This window comes from Gossypium hirsutum, chromosome A11 (genome assembly GCF_007990345.1).
Source record: "Gossypium hirsutum isolate 1008001.06 chromosome A11, Gossypium_hirsutum_v2.1, whole genome shotgun sequence".
Classification (NCBI taxonomy): domain Eukaryota; kingdom Viridiplantae; phylum Streptophyta; class Magnoliopsida; order Malvales; family Malvaceae; genus Gossypium; species Gossypium hirsutum.
In genome coordinates this window covers 70,318,509-70,337,805 of record NC_053434.1, presented here as the reverse complement: position 1 = coordinate 70,337,805, position 19,297 = coordinate 70,318,509, and the positions used below count along the sequence as shown (strand labels likewise).

General features: G+C 33.3%; 1 protein-coding gene and 1 long non-coding RNA gene across 3 annotated transcripts; both read right to left on the bottom strand.

Annotated features, from left to right (window-relative positions):
- Window positions 1–5,509: 5,509 nt before the first annotated feature.
- Window positions 5,510–10,210, bottom strand: LOC107956597 (uncharacterized). Of its 2 annotated transcripts, XM_016892206.2 has the most exons (4): window positions 9,879–10,190; window positions 9,682–9,800; window positions 7,541–9,053; window positions 5,510–6,912 (listed from the first exon to the last, which is right to left on the bottom strand). In XM_016892206.2, the coding sequence occupies exons 1-4, from the start codon at window positions 10,061–10,063 to the stop codon at window positions 5,742–5,744; spliced, it is 2,988 nt and encodes a 995-aa protein (XP_016747695.2). In that variant the 5' UTR covers window positions 10,064–10,190; the 3' UTR covers window positions 5,510–5,741. The 2 variants fall into 2 exon arrangements, with proteins under 2 accessions (XP_016747695.2, XP_040938191.1); XM_041082257.1 differs by having other exon boundaries at window positions 9,682–10,210.
- A 1,467-nt stretch (window positions 10,211–11,677) lies between these two features.
- Window positions 11,678–16,390, bottom strand: LOC107890653 (uncharacterized). Its single transcript, XR_001682014.2, has 6 exons — window positions 15,878–16,390; window positions 15,369–15,398; window positions 14,814–14,911; window positions 12,780–12,903; window positions 12,138–12,628; window positions 11,678–11,962 (listed from the first exon to the last, which is right to left on the bottom strand). It is a non-coding gene; the product is annotated as an uncharacterized lncRNA (long non-coding RNA).
- Window positions 16,391–19,297: the final 2,907 nt, after the last annotated feature.

The window sequence follows — 19,297 nt, the reverse complement described above, 5'->3', positions numbered from 1 at the left end:
TATTTCATGCCAAGGTAAAGTCAAGTTTGAGTCAAGATTTGGATGCTAATTATGAAATTTTCTATTTTATAGCTAAAAATGTCTTAGGAATCGAGAAATGTTGTTGAAGAAAAGTTAACAACAACAATCACTCAGTTGAGGGTGAGAATCGAGTTGAGATCAAAACACACAATATTGATCAAGCCAGTAATAAATGAAATAATGCTAATAGACCTCGTCGTGAGGGTCAAGGTGATGAGAATTTACTCCACACAATAGCAAATTACTCAAGAGAGTAGCGGGAGCTGTTACTTAAGCTACACTGACAACTGGAGCCTGGCGAGCCCTGATAAAAGAGTTGTGAAAGTGTATAGCAATGGAATTGAAAGGATAGAAAGGTGTCAGTCCTTCCTCGGTTGAAATTTATTTGGTTTCAATTGATTGAGTTCTCCAGCAGTTAGAATGTTCATCGTTCGAGTGTGTTACATGTGCAGTATCTCTTTTAAAAGAATAGGCATATCAATGGTGGTTAACAATCACCTAAGATACGTCAGTTGATCAAGTTACTTGGATGTTCTTCTAGTTCAAGTTTCAAAAGAAATATGTCAGCAAACTATATATGGGAGATAGAAAACAAGAATTAATTATCCAAGCCAACGATGTATGATGAAATTGCCTAATCGTCATTAAGGTATTTTATCTCCAAAATGGATTTGGTTGAACCTCTTGGTGAAATCAGCAAGCGGTTTCCTTCACCGCTATCTTACTTCCAAGAGACTTTGTTTAGATTTGAGGGTTGTTTTATTGGCTAAGAAATGGCTCACAAAAATCTTGGCTTGCTCATTGAAATTGTTTATAGACCTTGGTTGCAGTGTGTTATACCTACTTATAGCATGGCCTTAGAGTATAGATGAGAATACAATGCATTTCTACTCATTAGAGGCCCTTAATATCTCCACATAAATCTTAAACTACGAGAGGTGGTTTGTGGAGTCCTTTCCTGCATTGAATCTCACTTTGGGGATTTTAAAATTTGCAAGATATCCTATAATGATGATGTGAAGAGTTAGGGGATCATTTTCCTCAGGCGTTCATTCAGTGTAACCGAGCTATTTGGCTAGTAGATCCTGCATTTCCTTACGCAGAGCTCTACCTCATTTTTCCACACTACTTTGCCTAAAACATATTAAAGGACATATTCTGGGTCCCTCTATCATGGCATTGTTCTATTTGTCTTTATGTTTACCTATATACCTTCTCGCTGGGGCATGCCACGATTTTAACCATGGTTCTACTCTTGAGAAATAGAAGAAGCCTCTTTTGTTCAAGGCTAAGGGTTTATATACCTTTAGCTATGATCCCAATGTGCCATGTGTCATCTTTCCATAGGTGAGCCAAAGCAAGTTGGGCAAGTGATCTCTGAAAATATTTCTAGGTAGAGTGGCGATTGAACATTAATAATTATTTGTAACACCCTTAACCTGGCCTAGGAGTTTCGGCTAAGTCAAGGCTTCAATAACCAAAATGATCCCGTAAAGCCATTCTTTTTACTTAGGTCCATTTGATTGAAAATCACTCTTTAGTTTTTAAGAAAAACATTCTTTAGTTTGAACTGAATTTATTTAGTAATTCAATTACAATAATATTAATGTGAGGGTTTAAATAAAACGATAAAAAGGCTTTCAAGAAAAGTATTATCTATACTTTAAGTATTTTATAAAGCAGCCAAAAACAAATAATATTTTTTAAACTAAATGGCATGCAAATACTAGTAGCAATATTTAAATATCATGCATAAAATAAATAACTAACATTTCCCAAAAATAATTGATTAAGGGCGATTTTAAAGAAAACTTAATAGTAGAACTTAATAATAATAATAATAAAGACTTGCTAATTTGAGGGTCCTCCAATGCCGATTCGAATCCTATTTTCTGTATTGCCTGAGAGGTAAAGAAAAGGGGGAATAAGCTTCCAATGGCTCAGTGTGAAACTAATCTTAAATCATTATATATAATCAATCGTACAGTAAAGTATTTAATTCAAAGCATAATAATAATTTAGGCATAATAAGAGGAACATATAAAAAATCAATACATATACAGAATATATTATGATGCATATTTATGTATTAATTTAATGTTTTAATTTCTCACTGGTCCATCCGAACCGCCCTCGAGCGTTGCTTGACACACTATCCCACATAACACATAACAATAATTGACCATCCCAAATTTGATTTTCGATGATGGTTGTTCAGTAGTCATCTGTGACGATGACTATTACTACCACCCCGTTTGGTCCAGTTTTGATGGTTTTTTAAAACGACCATCTCATCCTGTTCGATTTAGATGGCTTTACATATAAACTATCATCTCGGTTGGCCTATTTTGGAGGCTTTTTAGCCTACCATCCTAGCTTATCCATTTTGGATGACATTGCCGTCTACTTCGTGCAGTACTGACATTTGGTGTGGACTTAAATTGCCACTGTCTCCAACGGAACTCCTTCATCCTCCATTCCCAATTTCACGTAATATGCACATATACTCTTCATATCATGCTTATTTAGCACATTTACTGTCACAACTTATCATCAAATGACATGTAATCACGTATTCAATCAATCTCACATATACACACATATATTTGGTGCGTGTAAGAAGAATAACAATAACGCATATACAAGGGTTTACAGCATACATAGAGTTCACCATAGCATGTATAATGTTCGCATAACTAAATATGTATAACTCACCTATTAAGCAGTTAAAGATTGCGTATAATTTTTATGGATTCACATATAATCTCTACGTGCTCACGTTACAATTCCTATAGTGTTTGCATGATATTTCCTCTAGGTTCGCGTATTATACAGTTCACATAACAACTCTTTTAATTTCCTAACACTACAATTAATCACACATAATGTTTTAAGTTTAGATCCCACACCTGATTTGAAGACTTAAAAACCTTAGCTTTGGAGAGACTAATGATCTACTCGAGAAAAGAGGAATAATTTTGAATATTTTGAAATCCTTGATTGAAAATCGATTTAACAATGGAAGAGAAAAAGAAAGAACCCAAAAATTTAAAAGAATTTTGCAATATGAGTTTTGAAGGAAAAATAGAGAATAAATAAAGGGAATGAAGATAAATTCTATTAGGATTTGAAAAGCAGTAATTTGAATTCTAATTAGGATAAGAACATAAAAAAATATGGATTATTTCTATTTAAATTTATTTTTTTAAAAATATAATTTCAAAACAAAATGTAAGGATAGGATTTGATCCTATGACCACAAGAGAAAGAGGAAAATTCTTTAGCACTTAAACTATATCTTATTTCTTACTTATTTTAGTCAATGTACATATTTATTTGGAGCTCGACTTTCCTATTCCCTATTACTTTATATAATTACTCAATTTTTTTTCTAGTTTATTTAACTATTATAATTTTTTTAATACTCCCCTATTTTAGTTCTTATATAATTATTAATACATATAGTCAGGACTCACTATTAATATTTTAATTTATCTCTTTTTCAATTATTCCTAATTCAATTAAAATTCGCTATTTCCAAATTAAATCTTGTAATCAAGTTTTGTTCTAATAAAACATGATTATTTTATCTTAACATTTTTCTTTTACCCTAATTTTAATATTCATTTCAACCCCATAATTTTGTAACCCAATTAATCTAACTCCCTCTATTTTAGGATGCGACATTAATGATTTTTTATAATTATTAATATTTTTAATAATTCTAGAACACCAAAATATAAAAAGGGAGTTTAATTTTTACAATTTATAGTTCTTTTATAGTTTTGCACTAATTCGAAATGAATTTAAACATCCATATGTCTTGATTCATTTGAATTTGAACAACCATTAGTTCAAGTGCATTTAAATGTCTATTTTTATTAATTTTATATTTTTATAAATTTTTAATATTTTTTTACATATTTAATTTTTTATAACTTTTACTAATATTTAAGAATTTTTTACAATTATGAAAATTTTTATTGGTTTGCACTCATCAATAATAAATCCGGACAAATATTTGTCGATATTCAAATGAACTTGAGCAATTATTTTTCAAGATTCATTCCAGATGTATATATAATTTTTATTTTTTTAACTTTTTGTTGATATGAAATGCCATGTTAGTGTCATTTTCCACGTTAGCACAGTTAATAGTTAAATTGATGAACTGATGATTTTCGTTAACAAAAGGGCTTAGCTGATTTTTTTATTGATGACTCAATAGGGTAAACTCTTTTAAGGGCTTAATTGATTTTTTTATTTTTTATTTATTTTTAATAGTGGCATGTTTTACCGTTAAGCCAAAATGAAAAGTATATGTCTACATCCTTTACTTTTCAACTAAGGCAACTTTGGTATGATTTTGTAGTGGAATATTTGAGATACAACATCTAAACTACTAATAAAATTTTTGACTTAGTTGGTGTCACAGATTAACCGAGTGCCAACTCGATTAAAAAATTACTAATACACCCTTTTACTAAATAACTACTATTATTATTTTTATGGTCTTTTGTCTTTTCATGCTTTTATATAGTTTTTAAATAAAAGAACTAAAAGTAACATGTTTAAGGATTGAACTCATATTTAATAAATTTATAAACAAATTCTTTATCATTATATCAATAAGTTTATGGTCTTCCGTATGTTTTAAATCCGTGATTTTTACACGCATACGCATGTGTTAGAGGGTTTCTAATATAAATAAATCTCATGTAACTAGCCTTTGATCCAATTGGTCAGGATACCAAAACTCATATAATGTAGATTCAAATTTAGACATTCAAGCTATTAGTATTTATGAAAAAAAATATTATTTCTAGAATCTATTGATAATAAATTAGTAAAAACAATATTTAATAAAAAAAATTTAATGATAGAGCAAGTAAATTTACAATGTTTGAAGTTTTTGGAGGTATGTGATTTTGCTATTTCAACAACCAATTTACCTAAAATTCAAGTTATAGTAAAGGAATTAAAGTAGGAGAAAAAAAATATTAAGGTTTAAGATTTTGTATAAAATAAAATAAGGAAATGGAGTACATATAAGATGAGACGATACTAATGAATATCAAAATCTCGGCTAGACCCACGAGTAATAAATGACTAAATCAATGTCTTTAGCTTAACCTCAATGCTCATGGCTAATGAAATCATACCAAACACATTGATTCAAGTAGTTGAGAAGCTTAATCATCCCAACTCTTCGTTTGTCTTTATCTCAAAAGACATGAATTCAATAAATAAATAACATTATGAAAAAAAAAAGTATTTTAGAAAGTATTAAAATAAAATATAATACCTATATAAAAACCTCAAATAACAAACTTCATGAGAAAAGGCTTTCGTACATAAAAGGGAAACAGGTATTCAAGAAAAGACATTTTGTACCGTCCTAAAAGAAGATTTGATGAAAAGGGCAATATTTTACTGTGTTCTAAATTTCTAATACTAATTTATCAAGTAGAAATCAAAGACAAATTTCTGCGAAAGAATAAATGATTATAGTTTATCTTATTCGTGTGTTTTACTGGAGCATCACCTAATAGCATGCACTATTATCATAGCTGTGCCATTGACCACTATTTGTAACCATGAACTACTGTAGGCCGAAAAATTTCCTCCACTATAGCTTGAATGTTGTATGAAAGCTAACACAAGTGAGAAATAATAGCAAAATACATGAAGACTGATACCGTCAAACCAGCCATAACCATTCACGCCTTCACTCTCGACTCCCTTGATTTTCTCAAGCTACCTAATATTACATTAATCAACTTATCCCTGTCATTACCAACTGGGTCTGCAACAAAAGAATACTTCTTTTGCATCCTTTGCTTCTTTCCATAGTCCTCCAAATATTTTTCGGTCTTCATGCTTTCTCCAGCAGCACCAGACGGCTTGACATCATATTCAGAACAATCAACCAAACCCTCAGAGTTCGCTGAATTATCTGTTTTATCCTTAACTTTCTTACTACTGTACCATGAATCAAGGATTTGCAGCAAAGAGCTGTCTTCCTCATCTACTCCAGGCTTCTGTTGTAGCCCCGATCGCTCTGCACTTGAGATTTCCCTTTCGGAATCAGAAAATTCATCATCTGAGAGAGAAGGATAGTCGGGATATGTTGCCTTTGTGCCCATTCTTTTGCTTCCTAATCCTGATTGTGATTCGTTTCTGGTTGAAGTCGTGTTGGACACAGGTCCTAGTTCATCCCATGTTGTGTCTAAAGCATCACCTTTTGTTGTTGCATCATCAGGCAATTCACCTAATGCATGGCTCACATTTTCTTGAATGTTACCAGCGGCTGTTTCCGGGCCAAAATCATCTGGAACCATGCTTGCAGGAAGTATGTAGGTGGACTCTATTTTAATTCCAGGCACGTTCTTTAGAACAGATACTAACTTTTTGTAACCAAGCCTTTGTATATCAAGAGGATAACCGTACCTCTCAAGGAACAGTTTTCTGAAGTTGGCCACATTATGTCCTTCAGGGTGTTCCTTTAGTATATCTTTCACAAGGTTTTGACAGTCAGACAATACTTGAAATCTAGAACGATCTGAAGAGTTCTTATCAGGGATGGTAGATGAAACCCCAGAATGAGGAATATTCTGCAACTTTTTCTCTCCTTCATGTTCTGTCTGCAAGTTTGCCTGTGATGGAGTGCGCATAAAGATCGATCTCAACCCATTTGAAGCGTGAGAATGACCCAAACTGGGACTCTTCCCAGCAGCCTTAGTGATCTTGAAAGGTGATGCTTGGGAGGGGCATTCTTCTATCCATTTCTTATCAGATATTAACAAATCCACCAAATGAAGGAGATCAGTATTACTGAGAGATCTAAGAACAAATGGCCCTTCCTTCAGCAGATTTTCAGCCAACTCTTCCCTGCAAAAGTTTGACAACCGCTAAGACATGATTTTGTTAAAATTCCTTTACCGTTTATAGTTGGAAAACAAATTTCCAATTCAATATGTTCATTCAGAAACTGCAGATTGCTTCCAACAGTTACTAACATTTGAACAAAATGCAGTGTTTGATCATCTTACATATTCAATCATGATAATTATTAACACATTAGAAAAGAGAAAACAGATAAAAGGATGCTCTTTCTACTATCTCTGCATGTAAACAAACACACCCTCTTCCACCGACACATAAAAATGCAAGTACAGGATGCTCGAAACCACAAGGACAGTAAACAGATGCCCCTGTAGAACAGAACTAAAAGCTGAAACGAAAATTTGACAAGTTCATAAGTCCAAATATTTATTTTACTTTCTGTCAAATAGACGTGGGCATGTGCAAAATACAAAGATATAAAGAAAGCAACCACAATATATTACAAAAGTCAGCAAATATGCGTGAATATTTAACAAAGAGTAAATGCCATTCTAGATTCCATTACGAAAGGGGGAGTATATAAAAATTGCAAGCTAAAGATGAGAACAAGCAAACTAGCAGATTTTTGTCAGCAAGGCACGCGGTAAAAACTAGAGGGTGAGAATTAACAAACCTGGTCCTAGACTGTGTGACAAAAAGTGATCCCCTAAGTGAGTCTATTAAGATTGCCATGTCTTCCCAGAAGGATCCCTGTTTAAAAACCTCATGCTTTAAAGTGTTTGTGTTTGTTTGGTTTAGCTTTTCATAGGATTGATCACTCGATACCTCAGAGTCTTTCCTACTTCTCCAAAACTTACACCAGCTGGCAATCCAGTTAAATAAACCTGCCCTCTTCCCGGAGGGATTTTCACTTGCTTCATCAGTTGCTTTAGTGTCAAAAGTCGAGTCATTACTTGATGAAGAAGTGGTTAATGAATATGGAACTACATGTGACTTCTCCTTACATTCTACCTTCATTCCTTCCCTATCAGAGCTAACCTCAATGCATTTTTTCAGAGTATTTTTATTTCGTTTCTCAGTGATATATGCAGAATCACCAGGCTTTCCTGGAAGGTCATAATCTTTTCCCGCAAGATTGTCATGATCTTTTCCTGCACGTGTGTAATCACTACCACCAAACCATCTTTGCCAAACTTTCCTTATGAAGCTTACTTTAGATGCAGAATCTTGTTCCAGTACATGATTATGAAGACTCTCAGGCACCTGATCATTAGATGCTTCAGTAGTCTTTTGATCAACTGGAAGGGGCTGTTGGACTTCCTCCTGTGGCTTCTCTGCATTTACTTTAACAAGATTACCATTTGCTGAAGGGGTTTGTTGTATCTTTCCAGAAGCAACTCCAGAATTAACCTCAGGGGAATGAAGCAACCTGGACTTTTCATTTAAACCACTATCTACTCCCCTGCCATCACCACTCGACCCAGAAGAAACAGTGTGCTCATCTCCAGTTCTACAGACAGGTATGGCAGATAAACAAGGACTAGTCTTAGATGGTTCACCAGCTTTTGGGAAAATTCCATGTATAAGATAATTACCATCACGTTCTGACTGAAGCCTCAAAATGTGTGGCATGGACGAAAGAAAGCAGGAGAACTTTTTATACCCATAGAAGTTTTTATCAAGGCTAACATTACTTTTCTTCAGCTCAGAACGAAGGTCGATTATAGAAATTCCATTTGGGTATGAGTTCAAAATCTGTTGTATATGCTTTATGACTGCCTTTGGAACTTTTCGAGGCACAGAATCTGAACAACTCTCAGAAAATTCTTCAGTTTGTGTACATACTGGTTGTTCAACTAAAAACGGATCATCGAGAGGCCCCTTGCAATGGCCATACCAAGAACCATAAGGACCATCAGGAGGATGGTTATAGTGCTTTCCAGTCAGATTCTCTGCTTTGAGCAGTGCATTCCAATTCCACATGATACTGGCAGCACTGCAAAGAATACTAGGAGCTGAATCTGAAGTAGCAAGCAGAATATTGTAGTTGTTCATCCGTAATCTATGCAATACGCTGGCAAAGTCCCTGTCACCAGAGATTAAAAAAATATGCGCTGGGGGAGGATTTTGAGAAACCCAGTACAAAAGATCAACCAGAAGTGATCTATCAGCACTGTTCTTTCCACCTGCATTGATGGAGAGTTTGCATGGTAAAATAACATGAACAAAAGTAAGTGGTAAAAATTTGTATTCTCCATCCTAAGTGTTCCGTCCTACCTCTTCCCAGCTAGGTCTTTCAGCAGAAAAGAAAAGTGTCTTTCTAAGTAAAACCATGATTTAAAAATTTAGACAGATGTAGCACACTTGAGATGCTAGGATTCTAGTATCGTGCAAGGCGTTCTTTTTGCTGATCAGGAAGAGGGGTTATTAGATTAAAGAAAGAAAGTGGTAAAAATTTGTCCCTCTACTCCACCATAAGCAAAACCCTTCAGCAGTCATAGTCTGTTCAGGAATCAACAGACAGCCCTAAGTTCTCTGCTCACCGCCCGCACTAAAAGATAGCAACACCTTCCCTGCCGGCACCATGCTCTAACAATAAAAATTATGTTTAAACAGTTGCTAAATTCATTTTATTTTCTCCTTTTTTAATCAAATATATTTTGATTAACTAAAGTTTCCAGAAACCACTAAATTACTCGAGAGAAAGCCCAATATAGCACTAAAATCTTGGGTGCAAACAATCATAAAATTCTAAAAAAAAGAAAAAAGAAAAAGAAAATCCCACTTGCCAACTAAAGAAACAAAATGACATACCTTGTGGAACGTGAGCAAGATTAACCCCGGCAGAAGAAAGCGCCTCCTGGTTTGTTCTAGAGAGTTGCAAAATATCTCCAAAAGCAGTTATCTGAACAGGACCCTTGATTCCATTGGCCCTGACAGCGGAAGTGATCATATGAGCAATCTTATACACATTGAAACCTACAGGAGGATTGCAGTTCTCAAAATCCCACCAAACTGAAACCTTTACGTGCCGTGAAACCTCCTCATGGCGCCACGACGAAGAATAGGAATGTAAAGGCTGGTTATGGGAAGTGGAGAAATGAGAAATGAAGATTGAGAATGAATATAGAGATGGAGAAGAAGGAGAAGGTGAAAAGGAAAGGAGGGTTCTAAGATGTACGTGTTTAAGTTTCATAGTTGATAAAATGTGTGGGGGGGGGGGGGTGGTTTGCGATTCCAAAGATATTGTGACGGTGGAGATCGGTGATGATTGAGGAGAGACAAGCTAAGGTTTTAAGTGGAGATCGGGGGCTTAGCGGAAACCCAATGCCTCAGCCAGCTTTGAATAAACACTACAAGCCCAAACAAACCCACATATTACACAGAATCATTTCTATTTTTCAGAAACCGACATTGGGTTCTGGGTTCGGGTTATAGTAAAATAATTATTAAAATTATATGTATAAGGAAAAATTGTACAAAAAATTATTAATTTTTTTAAATTGGTTGCAAAAATAGAAAATATTAACTTTTAAGAAAAAAACAAAATGATTAAAATTTGTAAAAGAAGAGAAATGTTTGTTTATAATTTAAAAAATTAATTATTTTAATTAATTTAATTAAAGTTTAATTAAGTTTGAAAAAATATTAGATACAAACGAGTGTATAGTAATAATTTGTTATCTTTAAAATTTAATGACACGTCACTATTTTATTAGTGCCTATAAATAATACTTTTTAAGATAATCCTAATATAATTTATTCCCATAAAAATATTTGTTTATATTATCGATTCAAATCTAGTCGGCACTAATCACTTCAAAAGACATATTGCCTTGGGTATCTGCCCTGTAGTTCGTTAGAGAAATTTACAGATATTAACCTTGAATCTAGTAATATCACTTACGAACCACGAAAAATAGATAAGTAACTTGGAGAATTGTAAGCATTAGTTTTAATCAAGAAAATTGCAACTACAAGATAGTAAAGATGATCATAATGTATCTATCCCCTCCACATTGTGGAATACCACGTTTTTATTGATTTTGTGAGAACTCTTTAACCTTCCATATGATAAGTTTCAACACTATTCAAGGAGATTGTGTCGCTATGTACTTGAAAGAGAAGCAGAGCCTTATCAATTTTATCCACGAAATTCCAGGAAGGGTCAGCCTTACATTAGATGTGTGGATTTCAAATCAAACTGTGGGCTATGTTTCCCTAACAGGACTACTTGTTGATACTGAATGGGATTTGCATCGCTGCCATCTTAATGTAGTTAATGTACCTTTTCGTTTTTGGGTGTTATTTTCTAATTGGTTGTTAGGAAAATGAATGGGAAAGGTCGAGTTTGATTTAGTGGCGGGTGATGGTTTATTATTATTATTTGAAAGAAAAGTTAAAAAACTTGTCTTGTTTTCAAGAAAATGAGGAAATTTCAATGACATTTTGGAGGCAATGGAGTTATAGTACGTGATCACGAAGGTTTGCTCCAGTAATTAATGTCCTGGTCCTGAATATAGCTGAAGCTCTGGCAGCACCCAAGACTCTGGAATTTGCTTATCATATGGGGTTTCAATCTGTTATTTTGGAAGAAGGCAGCAAATACTATTGATTGGTCATACACGGTTAGCTGGATTACGAGGTTCTCAAAGTGCAATGTGCAACATGTAAAGAATTCGGGGAATGAGGCGGCAAATGCAGTTGTCAAACTAGCTGGGAGCTTAAATCAGGTAGATTTGTATAATTCAAAGCTATATAATAATATTAGGAGAGAAACAGACCAAGACCCCCCCAAAAAAAAGCAAGATAAAGGAGAGAATTACTAAATCAGAATGTAATTACTTTTTTTGGAGTTTTAGCCCCAAAATAATGGACCATTGTCAATTGTAGGGCCAAACAAATTTTCTGACAATTTGACTATGATTATGATTATCAGAATAAAATAGAACAGATTCAATTATACCTCTTAGCTATTATTCTCCGAGACCACTTACTTGGTTGGAGCTATGTAACCTCCTAAGGCTTAGGATAGAGCATGGCATAATGATTTGTACGCCTCTACACACATCTTAAATTTCTCTTCAGCAATCTCCTGCATAAATGTAAAGATGTTACGTCACTACAAAAAAATTGAAAGAAACCATGACGGGATCCGCTTCACTACAGCAACACAACAAATTTGATAAACCAGAAATTAAAATCCATAAAAATTTCGTTTGGAATTAGATGAGCAGCCGAAAACAAAATTTTTGCAAATTCTAACTAACCTGTGAAGGACCTTGATGCTTATCAGGATGCCACTTCATAGCTGATACACAAAAGCTGAATGGCAATTTTAATGAACTTTAGAATACATGCGCAAAAAAGAATTGGAGCAAGGGAAAACTCAAATATGTAACGTCCAATCTTCAAGATGACAGGCCTCTCAAATATTAAGTTGAGTACTTAGCATTCTGAACATCTTCAATCTTTATGGGGCCTGCTCGAGGCAAACCAAGGATTTCTCTATCAGAACATGATCCTACATCATATGACTTCTCCTCCTCAGACTCAGACTCAGAGTCACTAGTATTTTCCCACTCCTTCGTTCTTTGATTTGTCCAGCCTGATTTTTCTCTCCACTCAAATCCAGATTCTGGATTCTTGAAAGACTTATCTCCACCAGAAGACCAAGTATACCATTTGTTCCCAAATTTAGCTTGAAAGATTCTCTCAGGATGATCAAAGTCGTCAGAGAAACTCTCTCTTTTAAACTTTCCTGCACCATGTAACAAAAAGGACAATGAGCGTCAAATATGAGAACTAGTTCTGCTAAAAATAGTGCATAAAGGAGGCTTCTTTTTTTCTTTTTAGCTGTGTTTCAATAAACAATAAGAGGAAATGAATGAAAAAAGAAAGAGAAAGCTCACGTTTAACTTTTTTGCAGTTAGATTTCCCAGCATGTCGTCCAGAATACCTTGACCACCACTTCTTATCAGAACCATCTGAATCCCAGCCTTCCGCCCCATCAAATTTCCATGTTTGAACTTCATCCTAGATAAAAGCCAGAGGCAAGGTTTGTATTTTAATTTCAGGTACTAATGAAAACTGTAAACTCAATCTTTTGGTACAATGTAAAGCAGAAGGAAGATAAAAGGCATTCATGTTTTAGATACATTCCAGTCCAATGGTTTCTTGGTAAATAAATAACATTCAAGCTCTACATGCATGTCAAGTCCACTGGATTTTTAAAAAACCAACTTATCATCATCCATCGAAAACGAACAGCAACCTCAGTCTTTCAATGGCCTAACTGAAATCATAAGCTTCTACTATGGTCGGACCCTAGATGCACATTTTATGGGATGTTGTATGAACAGTAAACTTAACAATTTTGGTTACATAAAAACGACAGCAATGCCAATAATGAAGAAACTAAAACTAATTTCAAGGCTTGAACCTATATTTGTTCAGAAACACTAACTCATTTTATGTTACAACTTGTAATGCAATGTAAACATGCTTCATAGAGGGTTTTTGTGGGAGATAATTAAATGGCAATAACAAACCGGGAAATGAGGTTTTATGAGCCTACAATGTAGGCAGATCGGATAGATCTTTCATGAATTATTGGCTCCTCCAAAGAAAACAATTTAAACTTGGTCCTATCCTAATAAAATAATTTGCCTAGGAAGTGGAAAGATCCTTTAAAATTCATAAATCCTGCTTATTGAATACGAAAGTAATTTTACCGATGAATTGTCACAATGACCCATACTAAAACCCATTTGATTTTGCAGTGCAATTACTGAACAATTGCAAAACCCATTTGATTTTGCAGTGCAATTACTTGAACAATTGCATGGTTTAATACAATCTATCGTCTTTGGATAAGATCAGTTTTGGAAAATAGTACAGTAAACAAATTTAAAATTCTGCCTCTCAAGCGGCCAGTTACATCATTAACAAAAATGGAAATTATTGGCACTGGGATCCATTATACGAGAGCCTTCATCTCTTCAACAACTTAAGTATTACTATAATTCTCTAAACCCTTTCAATTAACATGTTCTTATTCACCCTAGTGGTTTAACATATCCAAAAAATAAAAATTAGCAGAAAAAGAGGCATAAAAAACTTTGGTTAGCAAACATGTAGAAATATGCATGTAACAAACAAAAAACAATGGTATTTCTTAGGGTGCTCTCTCTCCAAAGATTTAAGAAAAAGATAACTGGGTGCCATGATTCTCACTCTATAAATTAGTCCTCAGGATCCAACCTTCTACCATGAGATTGCACTATCAACTTGTCCAAACATTTACAATTCGGCCAACTTGTAGTCCATTTGGCTAGATGACACCTAAACAGTTCTAATACTTTCAGCATGACCAAAATTAAACTTGGATAAAACTATATAAATTGGATTCTTTCAATTGAAACTCCAAAGCACTGGGAAGACTGATGGTCCATTATTTGTAAAATAATTGAAGAACTCCTTAATACATCAGAATAAGCAAATAAAATTGGAAAGAAACTATGGGTGTGAACCAGGCAAGTTTAGTCAGGTTTGGGTCAGGTAACTTCAGTGCATAAAAAAAATGGGTTTCACTCAGTTCAAGTTTAAGTCATTTCAGGTTCAAATTGTTTAGTTTTAAGTTAAAACCAATTTAATACAAGGTTAGGATCTTGGTTTATTCAGGTCTGGATCATCTCTGAATTCGACAATTTTAGGTTCAGATAATTTCAATTTTGGTTGGATTGTAGATGGTCAAATCAAGTTAGGTCAACTTCTGATGCAGACAACTGGGTGGGTCGTACAGGTTAGCGTAAGTTTCAATAATAGATTTTATCACAATCTAATTACGCCATAACTACAACATAAATAGTGCATCAAAAATATTGAAGTTCACGTCTTGAATAAGATCAAGGTTCTAAACCAAATAGGAGTCCAGAAAAGTGTACCTGGAATGAAACATTTGAGCAACCACTATTATAGAGCAGGCTTTTTAGAGCACTCTTTGTGCAGCACGCTTTTGATGTACTGTATACCTTATGTGATTCTGCATTAATATTTGAAATGTCAGAAAATTTCTATTTTTTATGAACATATAAAGTAAGAAATAAAATGCCAGAAGAAGACAAAAGGTCCATAACAAAGCTACTTGGGAAGAACGAAATTAACAAATAGCAACATCTTAATCCGTTACTAGATGACACCCATCACCTGGTCAATGTGAACATTAAAATTAATCATGGGGAATCCTTTTGTGAGATGCATAAGAATTTTATTTGCACTAAAAGATTGCTAGGAATGTTCCCAGTCCAAGATGAATAAGATAGCTGTTTTAGCAATCAAGCATGGTTATAATCGGCATACAAACTTGAACTGGAATTTGGTCTCCTAAGTTTTCAGAAAATTACCAATCTAAAAACGTGCCTATATGATATACTAGGAACAAGATGATTAAAAGATACATGCAGATAATTACATAAATAGAGGCTGCCAAAGCTATATACCTTAGTTGGTTGTTGTGTTCGTCTTTCCTCCTACAAAAATATGGTTAATTGTTAAATTTTCTCATCAAAAGCAATGCATACAGATTTATACGAATTACTAAACCAAAATTTTCATGCATTACAGACATCTGAAGCTCAATTCTATGCAACTGGTGGTGGCCAGAGGAGGAAACAAGTAGGCGTACTTATTCACATAGGAGATGAAGTACTTTGATCAAAACCAGGAACAGACAATATGGGAAGCTAAACATAATGAATAAAGAACAAATCTCAACGGTAGCATCTACAACAATCAGCAAGCAGAAACTTTTAGCATGAAACATTGAAGCTCAAATTTCTCAATTTAATTTTGACGTTAAAGATTAATTTACATAGCACTCAGAGAACAAGACTATTTCTTTCATCTAAGAAATGCCACAAATTAGAGCTATTCAAGGATTTGAAATTTCAGAAACCCTATCTACAGCCATTCAAATAAAAATAGAAATTCAAGCTCTCCCCAAACTCACAAAATCCCATTTGCTCTTCCATTTTTCACAGGTAATAGGCGAAGAATGAAACGAAGCAACGTGGGTTGTTGCAACAGTAGCCGTTGCTTTTGAATATAAGAAAGGTGGAACCAATGAACTCTTCAGAAGAAACACGTTTCGCCATCTAGGTATATGCATAACCGATAAAATCAAGACAAAAACACACTCTCTTCAAAATTAGCAGCACCAATAGAGGAAGCTTTGGGTTTTCTTTTTGGAGGTAAAAAGAATTGGTTCTAAATAACAAAAGGGTTAAATCTTTTCCAGGTAGAGGATGATAAGAGAACCTTATGTTTCTCATTTGATTTGGATGTTGAAAGTTTAGCTAATGATGAAACTGAAGCAGAAAGTCGAATCGAAACATGTTCAAATTAAGGGTTTTGGGGTTGGATACTAGAATGGGATGGATCCTCTCATTGTTCTCAGGCAATTGCAGAGACCTGAATCAGTAAACTCCCAAGGGAGCTAAACCTAGGCCCAGCTGAATAAGTGTTAGTAAAAGATTAACTTAGAGCCCAAAACTTTTATATCTTTGTCACTCAACTATATCATATGAAAGATTACAATTGGATCAGTCACTTATCAGGATTTTTTTTTTCAACCAGTAGTTAAATAGTTAACAGGAGGATAATGTGAACTTTTAAAATTTATATATTATATTAATTTTATCTTAATTTTTCGTTTTCAATATTTACATGTTTCCGTGTCGTGGTGATCCTAAAAGATCTTAAAATATTTTAGTAAGTTTAAAAAATACATAAAATTTCTTAGTAGAATTGTTTGATTGAGTCTTAATTTTATTAATATTGGTATTGTTGTTAGTATAAGAGACGTGATTTCGAGTACATTGAAGTGCATTATCCTCCTATTTAAAGGTTGAGAAAAACAAATATAATAAAATTAATATTTTAAAAAAAATATTTAGTAGTATTTCCATCCAAATATTCTTGCGCTTTTAGACTTCACAAATCACAATAATATTAATAAGAGGCAAGTTTTTGAGAAACAATTTGTAGCTTTCTTAAATATTCGTAAATCTCTCCGATTGATTAATGACATCTATTACATGCATGTGTTCATTAAAAAGATTTTTTTTATGAAAATGTTTAAAAATTTTAAATTTGATTAAAACTATACCTAGACGCTTTAAACTTAATATATATAATTGTGTTATAAATATTTTATTATTGAGTGAATGTTCATCAAGATAAATTTGATGTATTTTATGACTTTAATATTCATTAGAAGTATAATTTTATTTCATGTATATAAATATAAACTTTGGAAAAATATTGTAAACATCTCAATTGATCAATAAAACTACGTACTTTTCTTTTGCTGTTTTATTTCTTGTTCTTTTACTCTCTTTTATCTTTATTTTCATAACACATTATCAACATAATTTTTTTGAACTCTTTCTTCTTAAATTATCTCTCATAACCCAAACAAAATTTGTAACGCACCAAACCCAACTCGATAATTGGATCCAAGTATGATGTGTCACAACTTAAAATTAGACTAATTCTTAAACAAATCATCAATGGAAGCTTGTAAAGCTTTACAAATTTATAAGTATAAAAGATGTGATGGCTATTATTTTATAAAGGTTTCAATTTACATCATTGGTGTTTTAAAATAGAGTTCAATTCATTTGGAGGATAAGTTCAAATAAATATGTTCATGAATAAATTATAATAATTCAAAACCAAGCATTAAAAGTTAAGAAGATTATCATAAAAAGACAATGTCTTAACAAAATAATAGATCGTTATACAGATTAGTTTCAAAAATACATTTACACGCCACCTCCAAAGGTCATGCATGATACAGGACAAAATAGACTGCTCACAATAGCAACAGTGTTCTGGCGTAGTCCCTTCAACAGAAAGCTTTCCTTCAAACAGCAGGCTTGAGAAGGAAAAGGTAATAGAGTAAGTTCATATGAACTTAGTGAATATATGTGGGCATATAGTAACCGCTGTGGCAGTACGTGAAGACTCTATTTCAGGTTATACTGCTATGTAAAGAGAAATATCTTGTTAAAATAAAAAGGTAATTAAGGTATAAGCTACCACCTAAGGTATACTATACCTTGTTTGTCTGAAGTACTATGCTAGTTGGGTTGTAAAGTGACTTGGTTAGGGAAACAAGATTGATTTGTCAAATACCATTCTTTCAGGATTCTCATTTATATTTTTTCAAAACCGATAGGCCATTAGGAGAGACAAATTATGGATTTGAGTGACACTTGTTAAGTTCCAATAAGTTAAGTGAGTTATATATATGGGTGAGAAGGATTTAAAAGGAAGTTTTTCTTCCTTCAATATTACTTTCTGTTCCTTTTCTAAATCTAAATGTGATTTTTTTCTCTTCGAGCTAGAAGGTAAGATTTTTGGATTTATTAGTGGTTGTTCCATCTCCTGGTAAGTATTATAGCTTTGTATGTTAAGTTTCTGGAAGAGTAAGTCTAAGAGAGGTGTATGAACAGTAAGTTGTAAGTACAAGGCTTTTCATGGGGGTTATCAATGATTGAGATGATAGTAATTTGTATGTAATAAAGTTTTACTAGTAATCATATGTTCTTTAAGCAGTTGTTGCTACTGGTTCGTGAAGGATGTCTGAGTCTGGAACTTCGAACTATAGTGGGTAAGTATCAGGTGAGTCTCTATCCTGACTCTTATATGTGGACTGTTCAAGTATAAGTATATATATAAAGGATGATGATATCTATAATAATTGGTAAGTGTATGAGTAAAGTAAAGATGAGATATGTGTTATATGTATAAAGTTCTATTGATTGCTAAGCATGCAGGTAAAGTTTGATATATGTAAAGTATGAGTCGGTCAGGAATACAAACAATTCTAGGTAAGTGAATGTTGAACAATGTCCTTCTTTGAAGCCTCTGGTAAGACAATTATATTGCTAACCAAATTAGTAGATAATGATAAGAAAAAAAGTGTAAGACCATGAGGCTATGACCCATGGCATCTTAATATGATATGAAAATACTCAAGGTGTAGCCTCCTATAACCCAAAAAATCCGACCTAGATGTTATGAATAAATTTCGGAAGCCACATTAAAGCCATTGGAAACCATTTACTTGTTGAAGGTAGCTAGGTTTTGATTGTTTTTACGAAAACTCAAAAAGATTAAATATCGATCAATTTTGTTTTGGGAAAACAATTATCAAAACATGAACATTTGAGAAGTTCATTATTATATCAAGATACCATCTTAAATCATTTAAGCAAAGGTTTTGTAATAATTTTAATTGTTCCTTTAAAATGATTTTGATATAAATCATTTACAACGAACTTTTGAAAATATTAAGAAAATCACAATTTTATAAGCTTGTTTAAAATCAAGTAAGAATAATAAATAATTTAAAATATTTGTA